At 40.8% G+C, this 23,406-nt stretch overlaps 1 protein-coding gene across 1 annotated transcript in view; it reads right to left on the reverse strand.

The window, feature by feature from the left end:
- Window positions 1–23,406, reverse strand: part of PLEK (pleckstrin) — a 64,809-nt gene that overhangs the window by 35,896 nt on the left and 5,507 nt on the right. The window contains exons 2-5 of the mRNA XM_077485940.1: window positions 7,320–7,472; window positions 5,174–5,355; window positions 3,104–3,195; window positions 1,312–1,496 (exon numbers count right to left, since the gene is read on the reverse strand). Coding sequence (XP_077342066.1) covers window positions 1,312–1,496; window positions 3,104–3,195; window positions 5,174–5,355; window positions 7,320–7,472 — 612 coding nt within the window. The remainder of the gene's footprint in view (window positions 1–1,311; window positions 1,497–3,103; window positions 3,196–5,173; window positions 5,356–7,319; window positions 7,473–23,406) is intronic.

The following is a 23,406-nucleotide window of genomic DNA, read 5'->3' on the forward strand; positions in this document are numbered from 1 at the left end:
CTCATTGGTCCACAGAACTTGTTTCCAAAATGCCTCAGGCTTGTCTATATGTTCATTTGCAAAGTTCAAACGCTGATTTTTGTGGTGAGGACGTAGAAGAGGTTTTCTTCTGATGACTCTTCCATGAAGACCATATTTGTACAAGCATGTCTTTATAGTGGAATAGTGTACCACAACTTCAGTGTCTGCCAGATCTTTCTGGAGGGATCGTGCAGTCAAACGTGGGTTTTGAATTGCTTTTCTCACAATCCTGTGAGTTGTTCTGTCTGATATTTTTCTTGGTCTTCCAGATCTTGCTTTAACTTCCACTGTTCCTGATGACTGCCATTTCTTAATTACATTCCGAACAGAGGATATTGAAATCTGAAAACACTTTGCTATCTTCTTATAGCCTTCTCCAGCTTTGTGAGCGTCAACTATTTTCAGTTTCAGTTTTCTAGACAACTGCTTAGAAGAACCCATGGTGCTGATTGTTGGGGCAAGGTCAGATGAGTCTGGCCATTTAAAACCTTTGAGATTGAAATCACCTGGTCTTCCCAGACGATGATTTAGAACAATCCATGACACTGGCAGGTCTCAGCTTTGTAAAGGGGGCAGTGCATGCTATAAATTCTGCAGGGTGCCCAAACTTTTGCAGATGCCATTTTTTTGTTTTCTGTAATTTTGAAAGTGTAAATGATGGAAATAAAATCTAACTTTTTTTGACATATTATAAGAATGTCTAATCTGTAATTTGATGCCATTTGGAGATTTTTCCATCTTTCCTTGGCTTCGTTATGCACATTAATACACATTTTTACCTGTGGTGCCCAAACATTCGATCCCCACTGTATATATATATATATATATATATATATATATATATATATATATATATATATATATATATGTGTATATTATTATTATTCAGGATTTATATAGCGCCAACAGTTTGCGCAGCGCTTTACAATATGAGGGCAGACAGTACACTTACAATACAAATCAATACAGGAGGGATCAGAGGGCCCTGCTCGTTAGAGCTTACAATCTATGTATATGTATATGTATATATATATATATATATATATATATATATATATATATATATATATATATATATATGTGTGTATATATATATATATATATGTGTATATATATATATGTGTATATAGATATATATATATTTTTTTTTTATAGCAGGTGTTTACAATACAATAAAATGCTTTACAAAACTAAATTTCATTCAGTTAGTGTCTATGTCTGCTTGCTTTTAGAGTACCTCCTGAAACGACACCCTTTGTGATTATAATAATTATATTGTTATATACTCACAAAGTAATATAATGCATCTGTAGTATCCAGAAAAGTTGTTTCTGCCAAGCCTTCAGCAGCGTTTTTGGACACATCTCCTGCCGGCTGAAGATGACCTTCATTAAGTAAGGCAGAAGCCAAGAGGAGACCTTCTTGGCGATTTCTCACCGATTTGCTTGAGTCTAACCAGTCAATTACGCAAGTACCTAATTTAATAAGGAAAACTGACATGTGACTATGAACATCTAATTGTTTATTACTGACAAAAGGCATTAGACATATAGGTCCCCCCTTTTGGTCCTTGCTGCAAGTAGATCTCTGCAGTATGTTCTATGTAAGTTAAATGAAGATCACAAGATATGAATTTATAACATTACTGTATGCTGGTGACTTTGTAATACTATATACTGTATGTTTATAATGTTAAAAGTTCAATCTTTAATTTAGCCCCCACATATTTGAGATGTTTGATTACCATAGAGTGTGCTACATGGACATTTTTTGATGTTTTTAACCCTATGGTAATCCTTAATTACTTGGGTGTTTGGTGAGCTGTCCATAGCCAAGTCCAAAACTGTCTTCTTACTAAAATTGGGCTGACAACTTATGTTTTTAAACTAATGCTATGCCCATGAGCAGGATTCACACCATTAGACACAGGCCTGAGCTGAGCCTATAGGCAACACAGGTTAAGGCCGGACTCTGGGATAAGCAAATACTGTCTAAATGCAAGATGCATGCATATTCTTCCTTGAATCTCAGTGTACTTTGAATATTTGTTTTAGATCTGTCTCTGTGTCAGAACTTCCTGTAATGCCGTGTACACACGAGTGTAATTTCCGACAGAAAAAGTCAGATGGGAGCTTATCATTGTATATTCCGATTGTGTGTATGCCCCATCAGACTTTTTACATAGAAATTCTGACTGACCTAAAAAGAGAACTAAATCAAAAATTTTCAGATGGAACAAATTCCTTTAGGGAAAACCACTCATCTGTATGCTGTTCCGACGTACCAAAAACGACACATGCTCTGAAGCAAGTATGAGACAGAAGCTATTGGCTACTGGCTATTGAACTTCCTGTACGTCACTGCGTTTTTGACAGTTGGAATTTGGTGTGACCGTGTGTGTGCAAAACAGCCCTAGAATGAACCTGTATTGTCGGTGTGCATGGAACTGTGCAGGTGACTGGCAACCTCTATACTATTGTGGAAGACCTGGGTACATTCTCAGCGGCCCCTCTGAAGGTTAGTGCTTCATATAAGTTTTGCTTTAAAACACAACAGAAAATAAGTGAAACTATCTATTAGTCACTGTAGGAATAAAAGCAAAGCAATTAAAGCTATATGCAAAAGTATAAAAAAAGGCTAATATGCACACCCAAACCATGCAAACTTAATATTACATACAGTATAAACCTCATTCATTTCTCTTAAAACATAATGAGGGATTGCACACCAGAGAATCAACCATTTTTATCCCAGTACTGGAACAACTTTGTCAGATGCTTGCAATAAAAATTATACATCTTTGGTAGATGTCTCCCAGGGTCCCAGCAAGCAAGTGAAGACAAATTTAAGAGCAGCCATGATGTATGAATTTCTTCTGACTCAAACACCCCACATATCCAACAGTATTGGGTAAAAACATATAAAAAAACAAAGGAACTTATCTGAGGTGAGTGATACTATGAAAACTGAACTTTGCTAGAATTAACAGAATCCTTGGAACCTGGGAGCCAAATAGCTGTGGATTATTTTAATTTTTTTCTAGGCAATGTAAATGGTAGATCATGTGTTTTTCATATTTTACCTGTAAAGCAATGGTTGAAGACTTTCTTGTCTTTCTCCAGCTTTATCTCTCTAATTCCTCGATCTGGATCTTTCATAGACATATATAATTCACTTTAAATAAATTATTGAGAGTATTAGTTTGTTTAACAGAACATACATGAAACAATTACTAAAGTTATTTAACTCTTCAGATTGTATAAAAAAAATAGTTGGGGTGAAAACATGGATACCCTTACCAGCAGCTGATTCTTATGTGGAGACCCAACATTAAGGCCCATTTACAAGTATAAGCAAATTTTCATGTGTTGGTGAGCATCCAATTGTACTACCAATTAATTTGTAGTGGGGCCTTAATGCATGTGCATGGACCAAGATGCACAACTTTCTTAAAAATTTCCAGTGCCACTGGGATGTTTTTACATATAGCAGGGGGCTATTGAAAATGAATGGCAGCAGCATATCACAAGCAAAACACAGTGGCGTTGATTTACTAGAACTGGAGACTACAAAATCTGGTGCATCTGAGCATGGTAGACAATCAGCTTTTGACATCAGCTTGTTCAATTAAAGTTCTTTTTTATTTATTTATGTTTGCTACTTCTAGCCCCTCCCTCCTTTGAGTGCCCCTCAGCCAGCAGCTTGCTACAGGGGTCACCCAAGCCGAGTCAGAGCTCAGTGTATCCATTCAGACACGGAGCCCCGACTTGGCCCCACCTCCTCTCTCCTTTGATTGGCTGACTGACTTTGATTGACAGCTGTGGGAGCCAATGGCACCACTGCTCTGTCTCAGCCAATCAGGAGGCGAGTACTGGATGGCTGAGGGGATCGTGGACATCGCTGGAGAGAGAAGGAGCTCAGGTAGGTTATTGGGATGTGCTGAGGAGGCTGCTACACATAGAAGGTTTTTTATCTTAATGCATAGAATGTATTAAGATTAAAAAAACTTCTGCCTTTACAACTCCTTTAAGCTTTGACAAAAAACTGGAAGCTGATTGGTTTCTATGGAGAGCTGCATCAGATTTTGCACTCTCCAGTTTTTTTCGTAAATCAAACCCAATGTGTTGCACTACAAGTGAACAAACCTAGGTGTGCACATATGTGAATAGGCCCTAGAAGGAAGTGTGAAAGAATTTAAAAAAATCAACTTCACACATTTTGTGCAGGTACACAACAGACTGACAATCTGCTGCACAAACGTGAATGGGCCCTATAAGGAAGTGTGAAATACTTGAAAAAGCAGCTTTACATAATATGCGTTGGATATAACAATGAAAGGTGATCACTAGGACAGGAAGTGAAGGAAAAATTTCCTACAGGTATATAGAAACAGCAATAACAAAACCCTGGCACAGTTCCTCATCTTGGGCTGCCTATCTGATATACCTGGGTAGCCCATCAGGGCTAAGCCACTACTTTACAATTGGTAGCAGTGGTTTCAGCCTGGTGTTAGCCCTCCTTCAGTTGCCTATTGGGCTGCCTATAAGGCCTACAAGATGGACAGCCCAACAGGTATGCAACATACCAACAACACTGCTGTCAGTGGTGAGCCCATGGTTTAAGCTGGGTACACACTACAGTTTCTGTTCCACGCAACGCAAAAAAACTGACAGCTCTGGTCAAAGCCAGTGTACTAACAATGCAAGGTTAGTCCAGCGATCTCCCCTGCTAAGCTGTTGTGTTTTGACAGGGGGATGGCCCCTCCCACCAGAATACTCCGACCAGCGCTCTCCTCCATTGGCTGAGAGCGCTGATCGGGAGTCGGACGGCTGCTGGTTTTCCAGCATGCACCTCAGACAGAAGCTGGCTGTTGGACAGACCGACAAACACACAAGCAGAATGTCGGCCTTTTTTTTTTTGAACCGGGAAATGTTTCCCAACATTCTGCCCGTGTGTACCGGGCTTTAATGTTAATATATGGTGAAAAAAAATTGTAATAGATTCACAAAAGATAATTTGCTTAATAAAGATGGATACAATGAAACATGATACCAAACATAATGAAAAATCGGTTTTATCTATACGTTACATTGTATGTTTTTTTTTATATCTGTCTATTGTTAAACTTTAGAATCTTAGAATGTTGACCAACCTTAAATTGATTGTGCTTGGTAATCTGATGGAACGCCTTGTGGATTTTCTAGCAAACCTCTGCCCTTCTTGAATACATTTTGATGCCTTTTTTAGGTCTTTCACCCAAGCATCACGCTCTTCAGAGTGGGAGGCTTGGAAAAAGTGATCCTGCTGTTTAGAAGTGGTCAGCTTGAAGACAAGCTAATGAAAAAAAAATGCACATTTCTAAATATAAAACCTTTTCACAGCAGTACATTATTATTTCATGTTTTAACATTTAATATCAAAAGCATACAATGTGAAGTTAACACTAGCATTAGAGAAGAGTTTTGCCTGCATTGGGCAGATTGACAGTTACCTCGATAATCATAAATCTCGCCCAAACTGCTGTTTGAACGAATTCACTCCATTTCCTCATAAAGTAAACTTGTGAAGGCCTCCTTTAGATTTCAAACCTGATGCATAATGGGATTTATAATCTGACCAACCAATATATACAAATCTCAACTGAATCCAATATGGTGCTAACTTCCAAAAAGAAAAATGCAGCACAGACCTATGACACATGGTATAATGAACAAGGTGGGACAAACGTCCCTAAGTGAGGGAAATCTCTACAATAAAGACACAGATAAGAATAAAAACCCTTTCTAGAACAGCAGAAAAAAGTATTAGCCTGTCTGTAAGGTTTTCTTTTTATTACCGTGTAAATTTTAGAGATTTATTCTCATTTCTTGTCACCAAGAAGATCCCCTTCCTTACTTACTATTACCCGGAGGATCTGCCACCCCCTTTCCTTTTCCTAAGAAGATCTCCACTCACATCTTTTCACCAATGTGATTGTCTGACTCCCTTCCTATTACTGTGAGAGATTCCCTCACTTCCTGTCGCTACTGAGATTTTCATCTCAATTCATGTCATTAGTGAGATACCCCCTCGATTCCTATGACTGTAAGGTTCTCCCCTCCCTCCCTCCTTCTGTAATACTGGAGAGATTCCCTCTCACTTCCTATTACTGTAAGAGCTACCCCATGACTCCCTACTTATTACTGGAGAGATTTCCTCATTTCCTGTCTCCAGTGAGATTTTACCTCAATTCCACCTCACTTCCTATTATTGTGAGGCTCTCTCCCCTCCCTATTGCTGGAGAGATTACATCTCAATTCCTATTACTGTGGAGATTACACCCTCCCATTACTGGAGAGATTTTCTCACTTCCAATCAACAATAAGGTTTTTCCTTACTTCCTGGAGGAGCCCGCAGGATCATCCCTTTCTTCTCATTGAGAGATAAAGTGAAGGAAAATCTGCTCAGAATGAATGTCAAATCTCTCCAATGCAGACTTGAACACTTGTAAAGTAAATTTGTAAGTTCTGTATATAATTGTGTTCTATTTTATATGTATTGCACACTGCCCTCATTGTGCACATGGCACTAATAATGTTTTCGGTACATGTTTGCATTCTTTCAAATCCTGATTAGAATTAGCCTGCCTATGTCACGCCCCTTGTTACCATAAATGTACAATTGTAATATTAATGTGATATCTACGTAATCATGTGTATAAAAACCTTCAATTGCATCATAATAAGGCAAAACAGTTATTTGGAAAGATGCAGAGTGTATCTTTTGTGTCTGTTCCCTACTGCAGTAGTTATTATTAATTTGGAACCACTAATCAATATGAGGATAGGAGTTGCCTATCTATAAATTTCCAGGTCACACTAAAGCGTGGTACATGCTATAAAAAAAAATTTGGTTCCACCCAGCGGGCGGAACGGAAAAAAAACGGACTTCTCGGGAGGAGCCGCAGCCACTGGCAATGTGGTTCAACCACGTTTTTGCCACCCTTCCAACCACATGTGTAAACCCATTAGGTTAGAAGAGCAGGCTGTTTTTAATTGCTGTCTATACCCTTCTGTCCCTTTGACCCCCCTCCCACCCATTTCCCTAATCTCTTGTCTTGAAGGTGTTGCTGAACACAGTGAAGGGAAATATCCCCAAAAGAGACATCAATAATGTAAGACAGGAAAGAATTTCCCAACATCCTGGCAGAAGAGCCAAGCTTTCAGTGCTAAAATTAATAAACACAAATTAACAGTATTTGCAAGGTTTATGCAAATGCAGTTTTCATATTAAAAACGTTATATAAATAGACAGGTTACCAGTCTTTTGTTGAAATCCTGGCAGTGATTAACGATAACGGATCCTTTCAGTGGAATCATTCCCTTGGGACTGGTATCAGTTTTTTTCTTGTAGTATTCAATCCCATCTTCCAATAGTATCACCCAGAAGGGCTTCCATTTGTTAAACATTACCTGTGATTTGGGGAATTAATGATGGTGGAATTAATAACACGGATCAAGTCATGTTTTCCCAGGTCTCATTACAGCTCACATAACTTAAAAAAATAATAAAATATACTGTATATTCAGAACACTACAGTTGAGACCAGCTTTTTGGGATGGGGCGTTGGAAATCCAGTGTGATCACATTAAGATATATCTAAAGGAAAAACTTGTTTTATTTTTTAAATTGTATAAAGTAGACAGTGCTTGAAACCCTTCTAGCATTTTTCCTTGGCTCTGTTGAAGAGAATTTCCTTCACTTCCTGTCCCATAGCCATAACAGTTAGTAGGAGAAAATCTCTCCAAAATAAGGTGAATCCCCTCTTAGACAGCTGTCACAGGAACGCATGTCCCCATTAGAGGATTTTCACTTCAATCCTAGCAATAATGATCACCATAGAGCCCTGTAAACTCTAAAATCCAAAGAGTCCCCCTGTATTGTTATCCCTCTTGTCCTGTCACCGTGCATGATATAAAAAATCTCCCTTGATCGCTCACATTCACCAGGATCCTATATGAGCTCTCATGGCACCACAGTTGCCAAGTGTCCCATGTTTTGCAACACAGTCCTGATATGCTCAGATGGGTAAAATCTTGTAAATGTTTATATGGCTGTTTTTGATTACTGGTTCCAAAATAATGACATTAAGGCCGCGTACACACGCGCGGACTGTTGGCCCAACCTTGTCCGCTGAACAGTGTTTGGGCGGACAGTCCGCTCGTGTGTGGGCTTTCAGCGGACAGTTTCAGCGGACAGTTGGACGGACAAGGTTTTACGGAAATTCCGAAAAACTGTCCGCTGAAACCTTGTTTCAACGAACAGTCCGCCCGTGTGTAGGCTTGTTCGTCAAACTAAGTTCCGCGCATGCTCAGAAAGGATTTTCAAGCCGAAAGTTATAATGCAGTGTATAGGACGTCGTATTTTGCGTCCCGTCGTACGTGCCGTTCACGTCATCGCGCACGGTTTCAGCAAACTGTTCGTTCGTCGTGTGTGGCCATGTCCGTCCATGCTAAGTTTGAGCGGACTGTTCGCTCAAACTGTTGGACGGACAAAGTTGGGCCAACAGTCCGCTCGTGTGTACGCGGCCTTAGGGCTAGTTTACACTTGCTTCAAAACATGGTTTTGGACATGCTTTGTTAAAGCTCTATGAACACCAGTCAAATCCCCTGTCCCTAAATAAAATGGTTAGCTTACAGTCCTGTTTACACCTTGTGTTTGCTTTGCTTTGGCTTTGCTTCAAATATTGTACCCCATGTCACTTTATTCGTGCTTCAGAGTGTCTTCAAAGCCGCCCAGATATTGCCCCCACCTAACATGCCTTGTCTTGTCTACCACAACATTCAATACTTTCCTCTTTAGAACCTGAGACCACAGAAGTGGCCTGATGAAGGATACGGGGCCTCAGAAACATGTTGCGGCCCGCCCCCCCACCTGTTCTACCAGCCTGTGGACACACTGACAGTGGCGTGTGTTACAGCTCCGGGCGCTCCGGAGGTCCAGGACGCCGCTGGCCATTTCCGTGGCAGGTGCTGGCTTGTACTATTGCGGCTATTCTCCAGTCCATCGAGACCGCTGCTCTATTCCACCAGCCCTGTGTGCAGTATACAGCGTTTTTAGATGTAAGTGCTTTCAGAATAAATTGTGGTTTATGTTTGATGTATACTCTGCCCTCCTTTATTGTTTAGAACACAATAGCACAGCTGGGGGCAGAGATGTGCTCAGCCTCTTGCATTAGGGTGTGCACCCTAAAGCTCAAACACACGTGTGTGTGCGTGTCTACATATATATATGACCCCGGCACATTGATCTCCCTGCTGGCAAAGTGTTAGTAAAAATAAAGTAAAAAAAGTAAAGAAAAAGTAACGATGGAGGAAGAAGCGGCGAAGAAGATTTTTAATAAAAGACTTGTCAAAAACTGTCTACTGTATTTTTTAACACTACACTACTTTTTTCCAGGTGAATGGGTAGGGGTATAATGTACCCTATACTCATTCACACAGGGGGAGAGGCCGGGATCTGGGAGCCCCGTTGTTAAAGAGGGCTTCCAGATTCCAATAAGCCCCCCGCCAGCAGACCCCGGCAACCACCGGGCAAGGGTTGCCGGGAGTAGGCCCTTGTTGGCATCAACATGGGGACAAGGTGCTTTGGGGTGGGGGACACAGAGCCCCCCTGCCCCAAAGCACCCATCACCCCATGTTGAGGGCATGCGGCCTAGTATGGTTCAGGGGGGAGGGCTCGCTTGTTCCAGGCTCCATACCAGGCCCTTGGGTCTAGTATGGACTCAGAGGGGACACCCATGCCAAAATTTAAAAAAAATGGCGTGGGGGTCCCCTCCAAATCCATACTAGACCCAAGCGACTGGTTTGGACCTGGGGGGACCCCACGCCATTTTTTTTTACATTTTCGCGTGGGGGTCCCCTCTGAATCCATACTAGACCCAAGGGCCTGGTATGGACCCGGGGGACCCCCCACGCCATTTTTTTCTCAATTTTTTTTTTTTTTAGCCTGCATTTTTTTTTACATTCAGTGGGAAGTCAGCTGACAGCTGATGATTCATCGGTTGCTAAGGACACGGTGGCCAGCTTCCCAGCCCTCTCCTTAGCAACCAGCTATATATAGTTAAAAAAGAAATAAAAAAAATGCAAATCGCTGCAGAATCGCGGTAAAAACGCAGTACTTGCATTTTGGATGTGGGTCCATTGGATTCTATTACATGCAAAATGCTGCATTCTGCAGAAAAAAAGGTCCCCGACCCTTTCCAAAAACGCAGAGGCACTAAAATGCATTGATGTGAACATGTTCCATAGGAACCCATGTTAAAAAATGTCCCTGCATTTCTGCAAAATGCATCAAAAAACACATTAGTGTGAATCAAGCCTTATTGTCTGTCCGTTGGCTAGATATGTTTTTTTTTTCTCAGTGCCATCCACCTACTGCAGCAACTTCCCATTAGGTTTTCCAGTTTTCTTACATAGAAAATTATTATATGTGGACATCAAGCAAGGGATAAGAGGGTGAGTACCTCTGCTGCAATAGAATGCTGAAACGGTGAACTTGCAACAAGGAACTAATTTTTGATACAGCTGTCCAGACACAACCCATATTTCATATATCACATTGGCCCTTTAGTAAGTGCGGCCCATTGTTAGTCGACAATATAAAGTAAACCACTACTTGTAATCAGCCGGACGCAGGATTCGTTTGCTGCCCATATTGTAGTTCAAAGGAAGACAAGCACTCCCCTATCTATCCTGTTCTTATGACAGCGGGTGATGCATTTAAACGATATTTTTAACTTTTCTTGTTAATCGTTCCTTGTTATTATTGTCGCACTTACTACAAACTTCAGCTTCATCTGACAGTCACAGGGAGTGTCTGCTGTATAGCAATGTGCTAACAGCTATTGCCTTCAGTTCCTGATTTTAGACATTGCATAGTGCAGGCTTTAGGATTAGAACACGTAAATTACGTAATCATAGTTGTGCTGGAAGTGGACTCAGACTTTCAGGCATCTAGTGAACAACTAGGAAATTGCCCCATACTCCAGCCTCTGCTCGCAACTATGATCAGTTTAATATAAAGAATATGCCACGTTGCATTGGTTTTACTTTTTACACTTAATTTCCTTCCTGTTCAGTGGGTATATAAGTAAGGCTGCTTCAATTTTCTCTTAGATAGTAAGTAGAGGTGAGCAAACTTCCTAAAATTTCCTGTTATTTGCTCAATTTGCCCCCTCAAATACCGTCTGTGCTGTAAATATCCATGCTTTTAGAGGGTTAAAACAATTCTCTTTTTTTGTAAAGTGTAAAAAAATTAAAGGATCCCAGTAGAGACCTTTCACGCTATTTTACTGGAACAGACACCCTTAATTTTCAAGATTAAAATGTTAAATGGGAAAAGTGCTTTTGCTAAGAATTTTGAGTAAATTACTATTTTTGTGGCCACCACAATCATCACATCACATTTTGAACCAGATAAAATGGGTTGTGACCATAAAGGATTTGACAATAATATGGCATTACCTTATCATTTTTTTGTGTCGTGCTAAAGCACCATAGCACAGCAGCACCATAAACATGAGGATCTTGGACTAGGCCCTGAGGCTACTGATACCAACAATTAGAAATGATACAAACATTAATCATTATTTTATCACGTGTTTCAAGTTGGCAGCATCACCAGTATTATAAACTGGACAAAAAGACATTAGAAGATGATTGAAAATAAATGTCAAAAAATATTTATTGCTAGATCTATATAGGTGCGGTGACAATACAACAGAGCATTATGGGCTTCCAATAAGATTAATTTTGTTTTACTGGTTGAGGCCGTACCGTGTTGGCACTATTGTTACCTTGAATCTGACAGGGAGAATAGATGATGACAGTGAATTAGAAAAGACGGGGTCAATTTTTATTTGGAGACATGATACAGGAGCAGGGGTGGACTGATAACTCATGGGACCCTCGGGCAACAGAAGATTGAGGGGCCCCCTATTTCCCTGCCCACAGGCAAAAATTACATTCTACACAACCATCAATGCATGGATAACATTTATACAATGTCTGTACTCTTCCCCATTGCTTTAAGACTCGTTCACATAGGCCGCCGGGGGGTGGTAAAACCAGGCAGTTGAGCCATGGTTTAGGCCCCCCAACCACCCACCTGAAGAAAGGTACATAGCTGTTCATGGCTGTACACATGTCACAGCACATATTAAACAGCACAGTACCGCCTCCTAATGCGATCCATTTAAATGTATGAGGCTGCACCACAGTTGTTGTTATTGAACTCTCACTCTCTCTGCAAAGTCACACTGCAACTGTCTCACAAAATTCACATGGTTGCAGCATGGTGGTGTGGTATTTATAGAGTTAAAACAGATTGCTTTACCTAGAGGTAGCAAGGACTCTACCCATTATCCCCCCCCCAATGACACCCCCCTTGTAATGTGACCCCTCTACCCATTCTCTCCCTCGATACCCTTGCACTGTGACCCCTCTATCTATCCCCCCTCACTGTGACCCCTCTATCCATCCCCCTCACTGTGACCTCTCTATCCATTACCTATCACTGTGACCCCTCTATCCATCCCCCCTCATTGTGACTCCTCTACCCATTCCCCCCCCCCGATACACATGCATTGTGACCCCTCTAAACACCAGATACTCTCTGCTCTGTCACCCTTCCTCCAACATCCCCAGCACTGTGACCCCCCTCTACCCATTATCCCTGACCCCCAAAGATACTCCTACGCAATGTGATGCCTCGTCCCATTCTCCCCCCATAACCCCCTGCGCTATTACCTCTCTAACTCACAGATGTCTCCAGCAATGTGAACCCTCCACCCAATATTCCCCCCACCCATACCCCCAACAATGTGACCTCTCCACCCAATATTCTCTCCCACAATGTGACCCCTCCACCCAATATTCCCCCACCCATACCCCCCACAATGTAACCCCTCCACACAATACCCCCCACCCATAACCCCCACAGTGTGACCCATCCACCCAATATTCCCCCCTACCCATACCCCCTACAATGTAACGCCTCCACCCAATACCCCCATACCCCCCACAATGTGACCCATCCACCCAATATTCCCCCCACCCATACCCCCCACAATGTAACCCCTCCACCCAATACCTACCCACCCAATACCCACCCACCCATACCCCCCACAATGTGACCCATCCACCCAATATCCCCCCCTACCCATGCCCCCTACAATGTTACCCCTCCACCCAATACTACCCACAATGTGACCCATCCACCCAATATTCCCCCCTACCCATACCCCCCTCTCTGTGTCTCCAGCACTGTGATAATGACTCACCTTTGTACCATGTCATGTAGACAGAAGGCGGTCCCAAACTTGGCGGCATTCACATTCCACACCCAGTCACTGTTCTCACTTACAAGGCTGCTCTCCGGATTCTCAATGTAATTGCTGTTATTGGTTTCAAATAGTCCGCCCACACAGTCCTCTTTACAAGCACTGGCTGCACGTAGTGGGGTGCAGTGTGGGTGGACACAGAGGGATATGGGCGGGGGGTGGAGCAGATTGATTCATCCTCCCTCCTCTTTCATTTGTTTGGAAAGCGAGAGGTGGGCTGCGCTGTCTGCCCAACTTAGATCACAGTCTTGACAGCTGCAGCCAGCCAATAGGCTGGCTGTATAATCTACAACAAAAAGTCCCAACATAATCTCTGTAAAGGTTCTCATTTGTCTTGCTCATAGTATAGCTAGTAGTTGTTGAACTTATTCTCCAATGTTGAAGATGTTTTACAACTCATCAAAGCAAAGTCCTCTTATCCATACTTGATCGAGTTGTGAAAAGTCTTGAACATTACAAAACAAGTCTAATTAAATATTATTAACTACTCCAAACATAAGTTTATGCACAATAAAGGATTCTGATATCACCTAGTGCTCACCCTATTATGCTATATCTCCCTTCTTTCAAAATGCAGAACAATGTGATTCATATAGAGGTTGGGTGAAAGGCTTAGTGCAGTATAAAACTTTTGGTAATTAAATAGTACCTTATTTATAGAGTTCTATAGATCAGACCAACAAGAAGGATGGAAAGTAAATTGTATTTCTATCATCAAAAGGCCAGTGCGGATTCATGCTCATGCATATTGTCACAAATTGATTCCTCAACATCAATTTGTGACAATATGCATGAGCATGAATCTGCACTGGCCTTTTGATGCTAGAAATCCGGTGGCAAAAAAAAAAAAGAGAAAAAGTTGTTCATTGACACATGTGTTAGGAAGAAACAGAAATATACAGTATAGACATATTGCCTCTAATAACCAGGCTGTTGAGACCCTAACTTCTGGATTGTATATGTAGTGTTATGAGTTAGCGAGTAAAAGGCATCCAGGAGTGACTCCCGCATCAATCATCGGCCCACCTCTGGGAAGGAATTTTGTTTGCCGCAGATATGTCTCTTAGATTTGAAATCAGCAAGAAGGCAGGAAAGAAGGGTGGAGAGAAAAAGGAAGATCTAGCACACCCTACCAAATACACCCCCCGGCATGTAGTCTCCAAGCTGGACCCCTCCAGAAAGGTCTTTTGAGCACTCCCAAGATCCATATCACCTTATACTACTAATAGACACCACTTATGGTCACAAATATTGGGGATTTCAAGGTTCTGCTAAATAAATTCTATCCTAATGAGAGATCAAATTTTTCTAACAATAAGATAGGTCCAATTGATATGTAGAAGATTCTCATCATCCCCCTTTTACTTATGACATACAGAGCTGTCCCTTTTCCCTATATTAACATTTAGGCCAGTGTAAAGCAGGCCCTGTGAAAAAAACATATTTGGGTTAGTTTGTCTCTAGCAGAGATGACTGTTAAAATAGGAAGAATACACCTCATCCCAATCCTGCTGATCCCTATCCAGAATTGTGCCTAGACCCAGGGAAATGTAGAGGGGTTTTCATGCAATAAAGTACCATACAATATAGAAATCAATTTGGACTGAGATTGATATTCTTTTTATAAGAAAAAGGGATTAAAAACCCTGCATACCTCAAAGCAACAGCTATTGCTTTCAGTTCCTGATTTTAGACTCTGCTTAACACAGGCTTTAGGATTAGAACACCTAATCATAGTTATGCTGAAAGTGGACTCAGAATTTCAGGCATCCAGCGCACAAGTAGGAAATTGCCCCATACTACAGATTTTGCTTGTAGCTGTGATCAGTTTAACATTAAAAGAATCCACATAGCGGTTTTATTATTTACACTGCATTTCCTTCCTGTTCAGTGGGTATATAAATAAGGCAACTCTCATAGTCTCAAATGCCGCGTACACACAATCGGATTTTCAGACGGGAAATGTTGGATGTGAGCTAGTTGGAGGTAAGTCCAACCATGTGTATGCTCCATCAGACATTTGTTGTCAGACTTTTCGCCAATAAATGTTGGCTAGCATGCTCTCACAATTGTCCGCCAACAAATGTGTGTTGTCGGATTTTCCGATCATGTGTACACAAGTCCGTCAGACAAAAGTCCAAGGTACAAACACGCATGCTCAGAAGCAGAAGCGATCGGTCTTGTAAACTAGCATTTGCAATGGAGAATTGACATTCGTGACCTGGCAAATTATGAAACGTCCAAATGCAGCACACAATTCTCTTCTTCTTTAATGGGATAAAAATGAAGCTGCTTTGCTGGTGATACTGATGGATTTATTGCAAACACATTTCCAAAGGCTTTTTTTTCTAGTGATATCAAGAATAATATTATAATGTTTTTTGTTTTTTTTTAATTTGTGCAAGTTACCACAACATCATTATCCCCTAGTTTTTAAGAACAAAGATACTACTATGTTGGTGTCCCTTATTCATTTTACATTGTATTTTTGAAAATGTAACTGCCTACTACCAAACTGTCATTTGAAGTATACACATAGCCAAGTATACTTCTACACAATTTTTTTTATTGTGCATTAAAAAAATTAAAAAAATAAAATTAGACATGCTATCTGCCAATAGAACTTAACCAAAAAGTGCATTCTATGCATCCAAAAATGTAGAAAATATACCAAATCAAATCATTATTCAACCAAAAAAGTAATTTCAAAGCAATAACTCCAAGGCCAATAATAAATAACACGTTATCTCCTTCGATTCCGCAACATGTCTGGTTGGCGAACGGTCGTTCAGAAACGAACTAAAAAGCACGAATCAACACTCATCAAACTTCTACCAACACAAAATTAGCAGAAGGAGACCAAAGTGTGGCACTAAAGAGCTGAAAAACCACGTAGTACGTCTAGTACGTCACTATGTTCATAATTGTTGGCCAACATTTGTGTGACCGTGTGTATGCAACACAAGTTTGAGCCAACACCCTTCGAAACAAAATTCCACGGTTTCCTTGTCGGAAAGTCCGATCATGTGTACGAGGCATTAGATAGTAAGAAAGTAGAGATAAGCAAACCTCCTAAAATTTGCTGTTATTTGCTCAATTTGCCCCCTCAGATCCTATCTGTGCTGTAATATCCATGCTTTTATAGGGTTAAAAGAATTCTCTTTTTTTGGAAAGTGTAGAAAATAAAAGGATCCCAGTAGAGACCTTTCACGCCGTTTGACTGGAACAGACAGCCTTGATTTTCAAGATTAAAATGTTAAATGAGGAAAGTGCTTTTGCTAAGAATATTGGGTAAATTAATATTTTTGTGGCCACCAGAATCATCACATCACATTTCCAACCAGATTGAAAGAATGCTTGTGACCATAAAGGATTTGACAATAATAGAGCATTACTTTGTCTTTTTTTTTGTGTCATGCTAGAGCACCAAAGCACAGCAGCACCATAAACTTTAGGATCTTGGACTAAGCCCCGAGGCTACTGCCAACAATTCGAAATTACACAAACATACAATCAATCATTTATCATGTGTTTCGGGGTGGCAGGAGCACCACAGCATCACCAGTATTTTAAACTGGACAAAAAGGCATTAAAAGATGAATAATAATGAATTTAAAAAATAGATCTTTGCTAGATCTTTTTGGGTGCAGTGACAATACAGCAGAGCATTATGGGCTTCCAGCCCCTGGCGTCACTAAGATTGATTTTGTTTTACTGGTTGAGGCCGTACTGCGTCTGCACTATTATTATCTTGAATCTGACAGGGAGACTAGATGAGGACAGTGAATTAGGCCCCTTTCACACTGGGGCGGTGCGGGCGTCGGCGGTAAAGCGGCGCTATTTTTAGCGGCGCTTTACTGTCGTTTTAGCGGCGGTATGCGGCCGTTAGCGGGGCGGTTTTAACCCCCGCTAGCTGCTGAAAAAGGGCAGCGTGGTATAGCCGTGCTGCCCCATTGATTTCAATGGGTAGGAGCAGTTTAGGAGCCGTGAATACACCGCTTCTTCACTGCTCCAAAGATGCAGCTAGCAGGACTTTTATCACCGTCCTGCCAGCGCACCGCTCCAGTGTGAAAGCCCTCCGGCTTTCACACTGGAGTGAAAGGGGCCGGTTTTTTACAGGCGCTATTTTTAGCGCTGTAGCGCCTGAAAACTGCCTCGTGTGAAAGGAGCCTTAAGTAAGGGGGGGGGGGCATTTTTTTAAATCTGTAGACAACACACAGGAAGCATGATTGGTGAACCAAAACTGTATACTCTACAAAAAAAAAAGTCCCAACATAATCTCTGTAAAGGTTCTCATTTGTCTTGGTCATAGTATAGCTAGTAGTAGTTGAACTTATTGTCCAATGTTGAAGATGTTTTGCAACTCCTCAACTCTTGACTTGATTGAGTTGTGAAAAGTCATAAACATTACAGAACAAGTCTAATGAAACATTATTAACTACTCCAAACATAAGTTTATGAATGATAAAAGATTCTGATACCACCTAGTGCTCACCCTATTATGTTATATCTCCCCTCTTTCAAAATGCAGAACAATGTGAATTATACAGAGGTTGGGTAAAAGGCTTAGTTTCGGTATAATACTTTTGGTAATGAAATAGTAGCTTATTTATAGAGTTCCATAGATCAGACCAACAAAAAGGATGTAAGGTAAACCGTATTTCTAGCATCAAAAAGCCAGTGCGGATTCATGCTCATGTATATTGCACACATGCTCATTTTCATAAGCGAAGGACCATTGTTAATTATGCAGTGCTAGTTCATTGCGCACATATTCATGCATGAGTGTGCATTCATGCATGAGCATGTGCACATACCAATTAGCACTTGGTGCCTAGTTGCTAAATGGTCTTCAGCTTGTTCCTGTGTTTCCAAGACCTGATCTGCTGTACCTGCTTACTGGTGTATGACCTTTGCCTTAGGACTACTTAACTACTCCAACCTTGGCTTGTTTACTGGACCTGATCTGCCTGCTGAGTCTGTACCACGTTGCCTGGTTGTTAATGACCTTGGCCTTGCTGAACTTGCTTTGCCTGCTGATTCAGTGCCTCACTGCCCGGTTGCCACTGCCTGCTGCTCGTCTCCTGGTTCTGCTTCTGTCCCTTGCTCTGGTGCCAAGCTGCTCCTGCATTCTGTTCCATGGACTGTGACTACCAGCTCTACCTACCTACAGAGTGGTCATCACCAGCTAGCTGATACGGCACTTATGCCACTCCTTGCCCCTACACACTCTGTCTTCACTTTCAGGAGTGTTGGGTGGGAGGTGCAAGAGTGGCCTCCACAATAATCCAGTCTTCACCAGGTACGTGATAAAGAACAACAGTGGTAGAAACGTGGGACAGAAGCATTCATTTTCAAAAGAGAGACAGTCAATCCAACATTTGGAAGCTATGGTTCGCTAGTCCTTCCATATTCTCTATTTGCAACAGATAAGGCATGCCTTTTTGTCATTTAAGACAAGTTGTAAATAGTAAAACTTGGCAGCCATCGTCATCCTCTTCTTTGTGTCATAACTTGAGCTCCCTCTTGTTAATCAGTTGATGGCTTTGCAGTTCTGTTGTGTTTAGCACCCATTGGTTGATTTTGTCTCTGTATTTGTATGGCCATGGAAGATAGAATGCCTGTGGTTTCAACTGAATGCATGCCATACTGCAGAGTGGAGCACATTTAATAGCTAATAAGTAGCTGAGCTGGTGCCCCTATGTTATTAATAGGTGTATTCCTGCATTTCAGCATGGCAATTTGCTTTTCCTTTGAGAGCAAATACCGAACATTTTGAACAGTTATCCCAATCTGTCCATGTGACTGTGTTATGCCCTGTACACGGTCGGACTTTCCAACGAAAAATGTGCGATCGGATCGTGTTGTCGGAAAATCCGATCATGTGTGGGCTCCATCTGACTTTTTCCGTCGGAATTTCCGACACACAAAGTTTGAGAGCAGGATCTAAAGTTTTCCGACAACAAAATCCGATCATTTAAATTCCAATCGTGTGCAGACAATTCCAACGGACAAAGTGCCACGCATGCTCAGAATAAATTAAGAGACCACAGCTATTGGCTACTGGCCTGTTTATAGTCCCGACGTACGTGTTGTACGTCACCTCGTTAAGAATGTTCAGATTTTCCGACAACTTTGTCTGACCTTGTGTATGCAAGACAAGTTTGGCACAAAATCCGTCGGAAAAAAAACGATGGATTTTGTTGTCGGAATGTCCGACCGTGTGTACAGGGCATTAGGACTGGAAGCTGTATGCTGAAAATCATGGGCTTTAGTAAGCCGTTCAGATTTAATTGAAGCAAACTGAGGGTCACTGTCTGATGCAACCATATTTTGAATTCTGTATCTTAAACACATTGCTTTCATTTACTTAATAACAGTAAATGTCAAAGAATCTTTAAATGTTCTATTAAAAAATGCTGCTGTAATTGTCCACAGCCAATAAATACCTTGCACTTTCTAAACCAAAAATATCTGATGCAACTTTTGAAAGCATGTGGGTCAGTGGGTAATTCTGCATGCAAAGAGGAATTCTGTGCACTATTTCCTCAATTTGAGTTTCTGTTATTGGCAGTAGAATATATCCTGGGCTCTGATTTCACTTTTTCCAATTCCTGCATATTTGTTATAGTAAATCTTTTTTAATACATCAAAGTTCACCATTACGCCCTGCAATTATCAACCTCATTTCAAACAGAATAAATAAAATGGTGCTGCGCTCTCAGCGTGAAGATGACGGAAGTCATACGGAATCCGTAGTCCGTCTACTATCCGTAGTCTTATGGATAGTAGACGGACACCGGAAGTGACGTACGCATACGAGCGGACTGCTCGTGACTGTTGTATATGTGCATTATTTCATTGAAACCATGTGAGTAGCCTGATATATTTTGAATAAAAGTATTTTGTTTATACAACATACTACACCATGGTTGGCTCCGCTTTTGTTTTCTGAATACCCTTCTAAGTTGCCTCCCATACCAAGTGCCAGGATAAGAGGAATAGTGTGGCGTTGGACCTCTTCCCCCTCTTCCCCTGCCTTCCCTCCAGGAGTTTATGTTTCATGCTGTGAACCTTACAGCTGTAAGGTAATTAGATACACTCACTGGTTGGTTGACATTGGGATATGCACTGGACACTTTGCTGACACTTATGTGTGTTGATGTTTTTTTTATCAATTTGGAGGACTTTGGATTTTCACTATTGTGGATGAATGCACTTGACACTTTATTGACACTTATATGTGTTTCTTTAATCTTAATATTTATTCTGAAGAATTTTATTTATTTTATTTATTTTGTGTATGAAATTTCACTGGAGTGACACTATTCACCGTCTATTGTGATACACGCACATTTATATTTTCTTGGAGTACTTGCTTGATTATCTTATATTTTTAATTTGTCTGATATTCATGGGTTTATATATATTTATTGTTTTTCACATGTATATCAATTTTAGGAATTTTTTACTGTGATATTTATTTATTTTAGCCATCACTTGGTTATCAATTTTTTCTGTTCATGTTTGGAATTTTTTTCACATGAATTAGTATCTATATATATATATATATATGTATATATATATATATATATATATATATATATATATATATATATATATATATATATATATATATATATATATATATAAATTAGATTTTTTTTGTGTTATCTTCACGCTGAGAGCGCACCAACATTTTATTTATTCTGTTCATGTATTGGTGAGATTTGTTTGACTCATGCGGTGTATGCATATTTTTTTGAACCCTCCCTAATAGCGCAGGAGCCACACATTGTCACATATACTCATTCCAAACAGTAGTATCAAAGAAATATGTATGTAGCAAGGGACACATGAGAGCAGGATTCACAAGTTTAGGTAAATTAAAGTTGAAGAAAGGACTTTCCGGCAGAAAAGGTCCGACGGACGTTCAATGGAGTTACGATGGAGTTACAACCAAACGGACTTGCCAAAGTCCGTTCGTTTTCAACGTGATGACATATGACGGGACTAGAAAAGGGAGTTCAATAGCCAGTAGCCAATACATGTCCTAGCGTCGTATTTGGTCGGTCGGACCAGCATACAGATGAACGGTTTTCCCAATAGAAATTAATTCCATCTGACAGATTTTAAACTTGTTCTATTTCTAGGTCCATCTGAACTTTTGAAGAAAAACTCAGAAGAAGCCCACACACAATCGTAATATCCGATGGAATGATTCTGTCTGACCTTTTCTGCATGAAAGTCCGGTCGTGTGTACGTGGCATAACACTATCTATTCTTAAAAATGTGCTCCCCACCTTACTCCTGCCTATCCTGTGTAACCAAAGATGTATATACTTACTTATTTCTAACCTGCTCTGGTCCAGTCACTTGATCTTGATAAAAGGAAGAAGGACCCACTGCTCCAGGTGTATAGGATAACCCAATTGCAATCAAATAAGAAATCCCAGCCCTGGCCTCACTTTGTGGGATACTAGAAGAAAAAGAAGAGCGGCTGCACATCCAAAGGTTCCAAATGCCTTTATTGAAATCACCGTGATGACACCAGGGACACCAGAAAAAAAGTCATGTAGACATGTTTCACACATACGTGCTTAATCATTACCCATTATGTTTAAGTACAAGATGAATGTGTTAAACGCATTTACATGACTGTTTTCTGGTGTCCCTGGTGTCATCACGGTGATTTCAATAAAGGCATTTGGAACCTTTGGATGTTTTGCTTCCAATTGATCCTGAAGCTCTGGCTCCCCTGTGTTGGTGAGTGGCTACTGCAGGGGAGAGGAAGAAGCACCAACAACAAATGGGCTATGGGAAGCTATGAGTGACATCGCGGCTCCCGAATTCCTGACTGTTGTCCAGTGTTCCTGACTGTTAGCTCACTGGGCTGAAGCTGCAGGATCACAGGTAAGTACACACATCTTTTTATACAGTTTTAGGCAGGATAGGTAGGATGGAGGGGTGGTGGGGGAAACATTTTTAGGAATAGTTATACTTAGGCTTTTCTTCCACTTTAAGAACTGTAGACATAAAAAAAAAACAATACAAAAAACCTTAAAACAGCATTTGGTTGTGGAGGGGTTCTTAGTATACAGTAAACATTGACAAAGGGAGAAACAGCTTTCTCGCTTGTACATGAATGCCTTAATGTTCTAACAGAGACCATATGAAAGAGAAATCAATGGTTGAAATAGTGTTGTCAATACAATTAAGTTGTAGAGGATTTGGAAAGTTGCACACAAGAATTAAAAAAAAAGATATCTAGTTCCTCAAAATCCTGTTAAATTTAACCAGAACAACCCCTGGCCTCATGGGAGGGCGGACAGTATTAACCATTCTTTCCCATGCATTTATATCTAAGGCTGATGTGGAAATGCAGTGTAATACTACAGCATAAAAAGTCAGAAAGATCTTTTAAGCACTTCCAAGATCCATTTTACCATATACTGATGATAGACACAACTATGGGCTACAAATATTGGGGATTTCAAAGGTTGGTTAAATAAATTCTATAGTAATCAGAGACCAAATTGGGCTAACCTTAAGACAGATCTAGATCATATGTATAAGATTCTTATCAGCTCCCTTACACTTACACTGTCCCTTTTCCCTATTTGACCGTTTGGGCCAGTGTAAAGTAGGCCCTGTGAAAAAAACATATTTGGGTGAGTTTGTCTCTAGCAGAGATGACTGTTAAAATAGGAAGAGTATACCTCATCCCAAACCTGCTTACCCATATGCAGAATTGTGCCTAGACCCAGGAAAGTGTAGATGGTTTTCCCTGCAATAAATTACCATACAGCAGGGGCGGACTGACCATTGGGCCACTCAGGCACTGCCCGAGGGCCCGAGCCACTAGGAGGCCCCATCAGGGTTGCCAGCCTCAGTAAAACCAGGGACAGTATGTAAAAATCTGTGTTTTTTTTACATCTGTCTCTGAAATGTCCCTTACCGACATCCTTTTGGTCTAAAAATTCCAAGATTATAGCTGCCCCACC

Source organism: Lithobates pipiens, unplaced genomic scaffold, assembly GCF_037356315.1.
Source record: "Lithobates pipiens isolate NorthernLeopardFrog02 unplaced genomic scaffold, aLitPip1_a1.2 Scaffold_18, whole genome shotgun sequence".
NCBI classification, from domain to species: domain Eukaryota; kingdom Metazoa; phylum Chordata; class Amphibia; order Anura; family Ranidae; genus Lithobates; species Lithobates pipiens.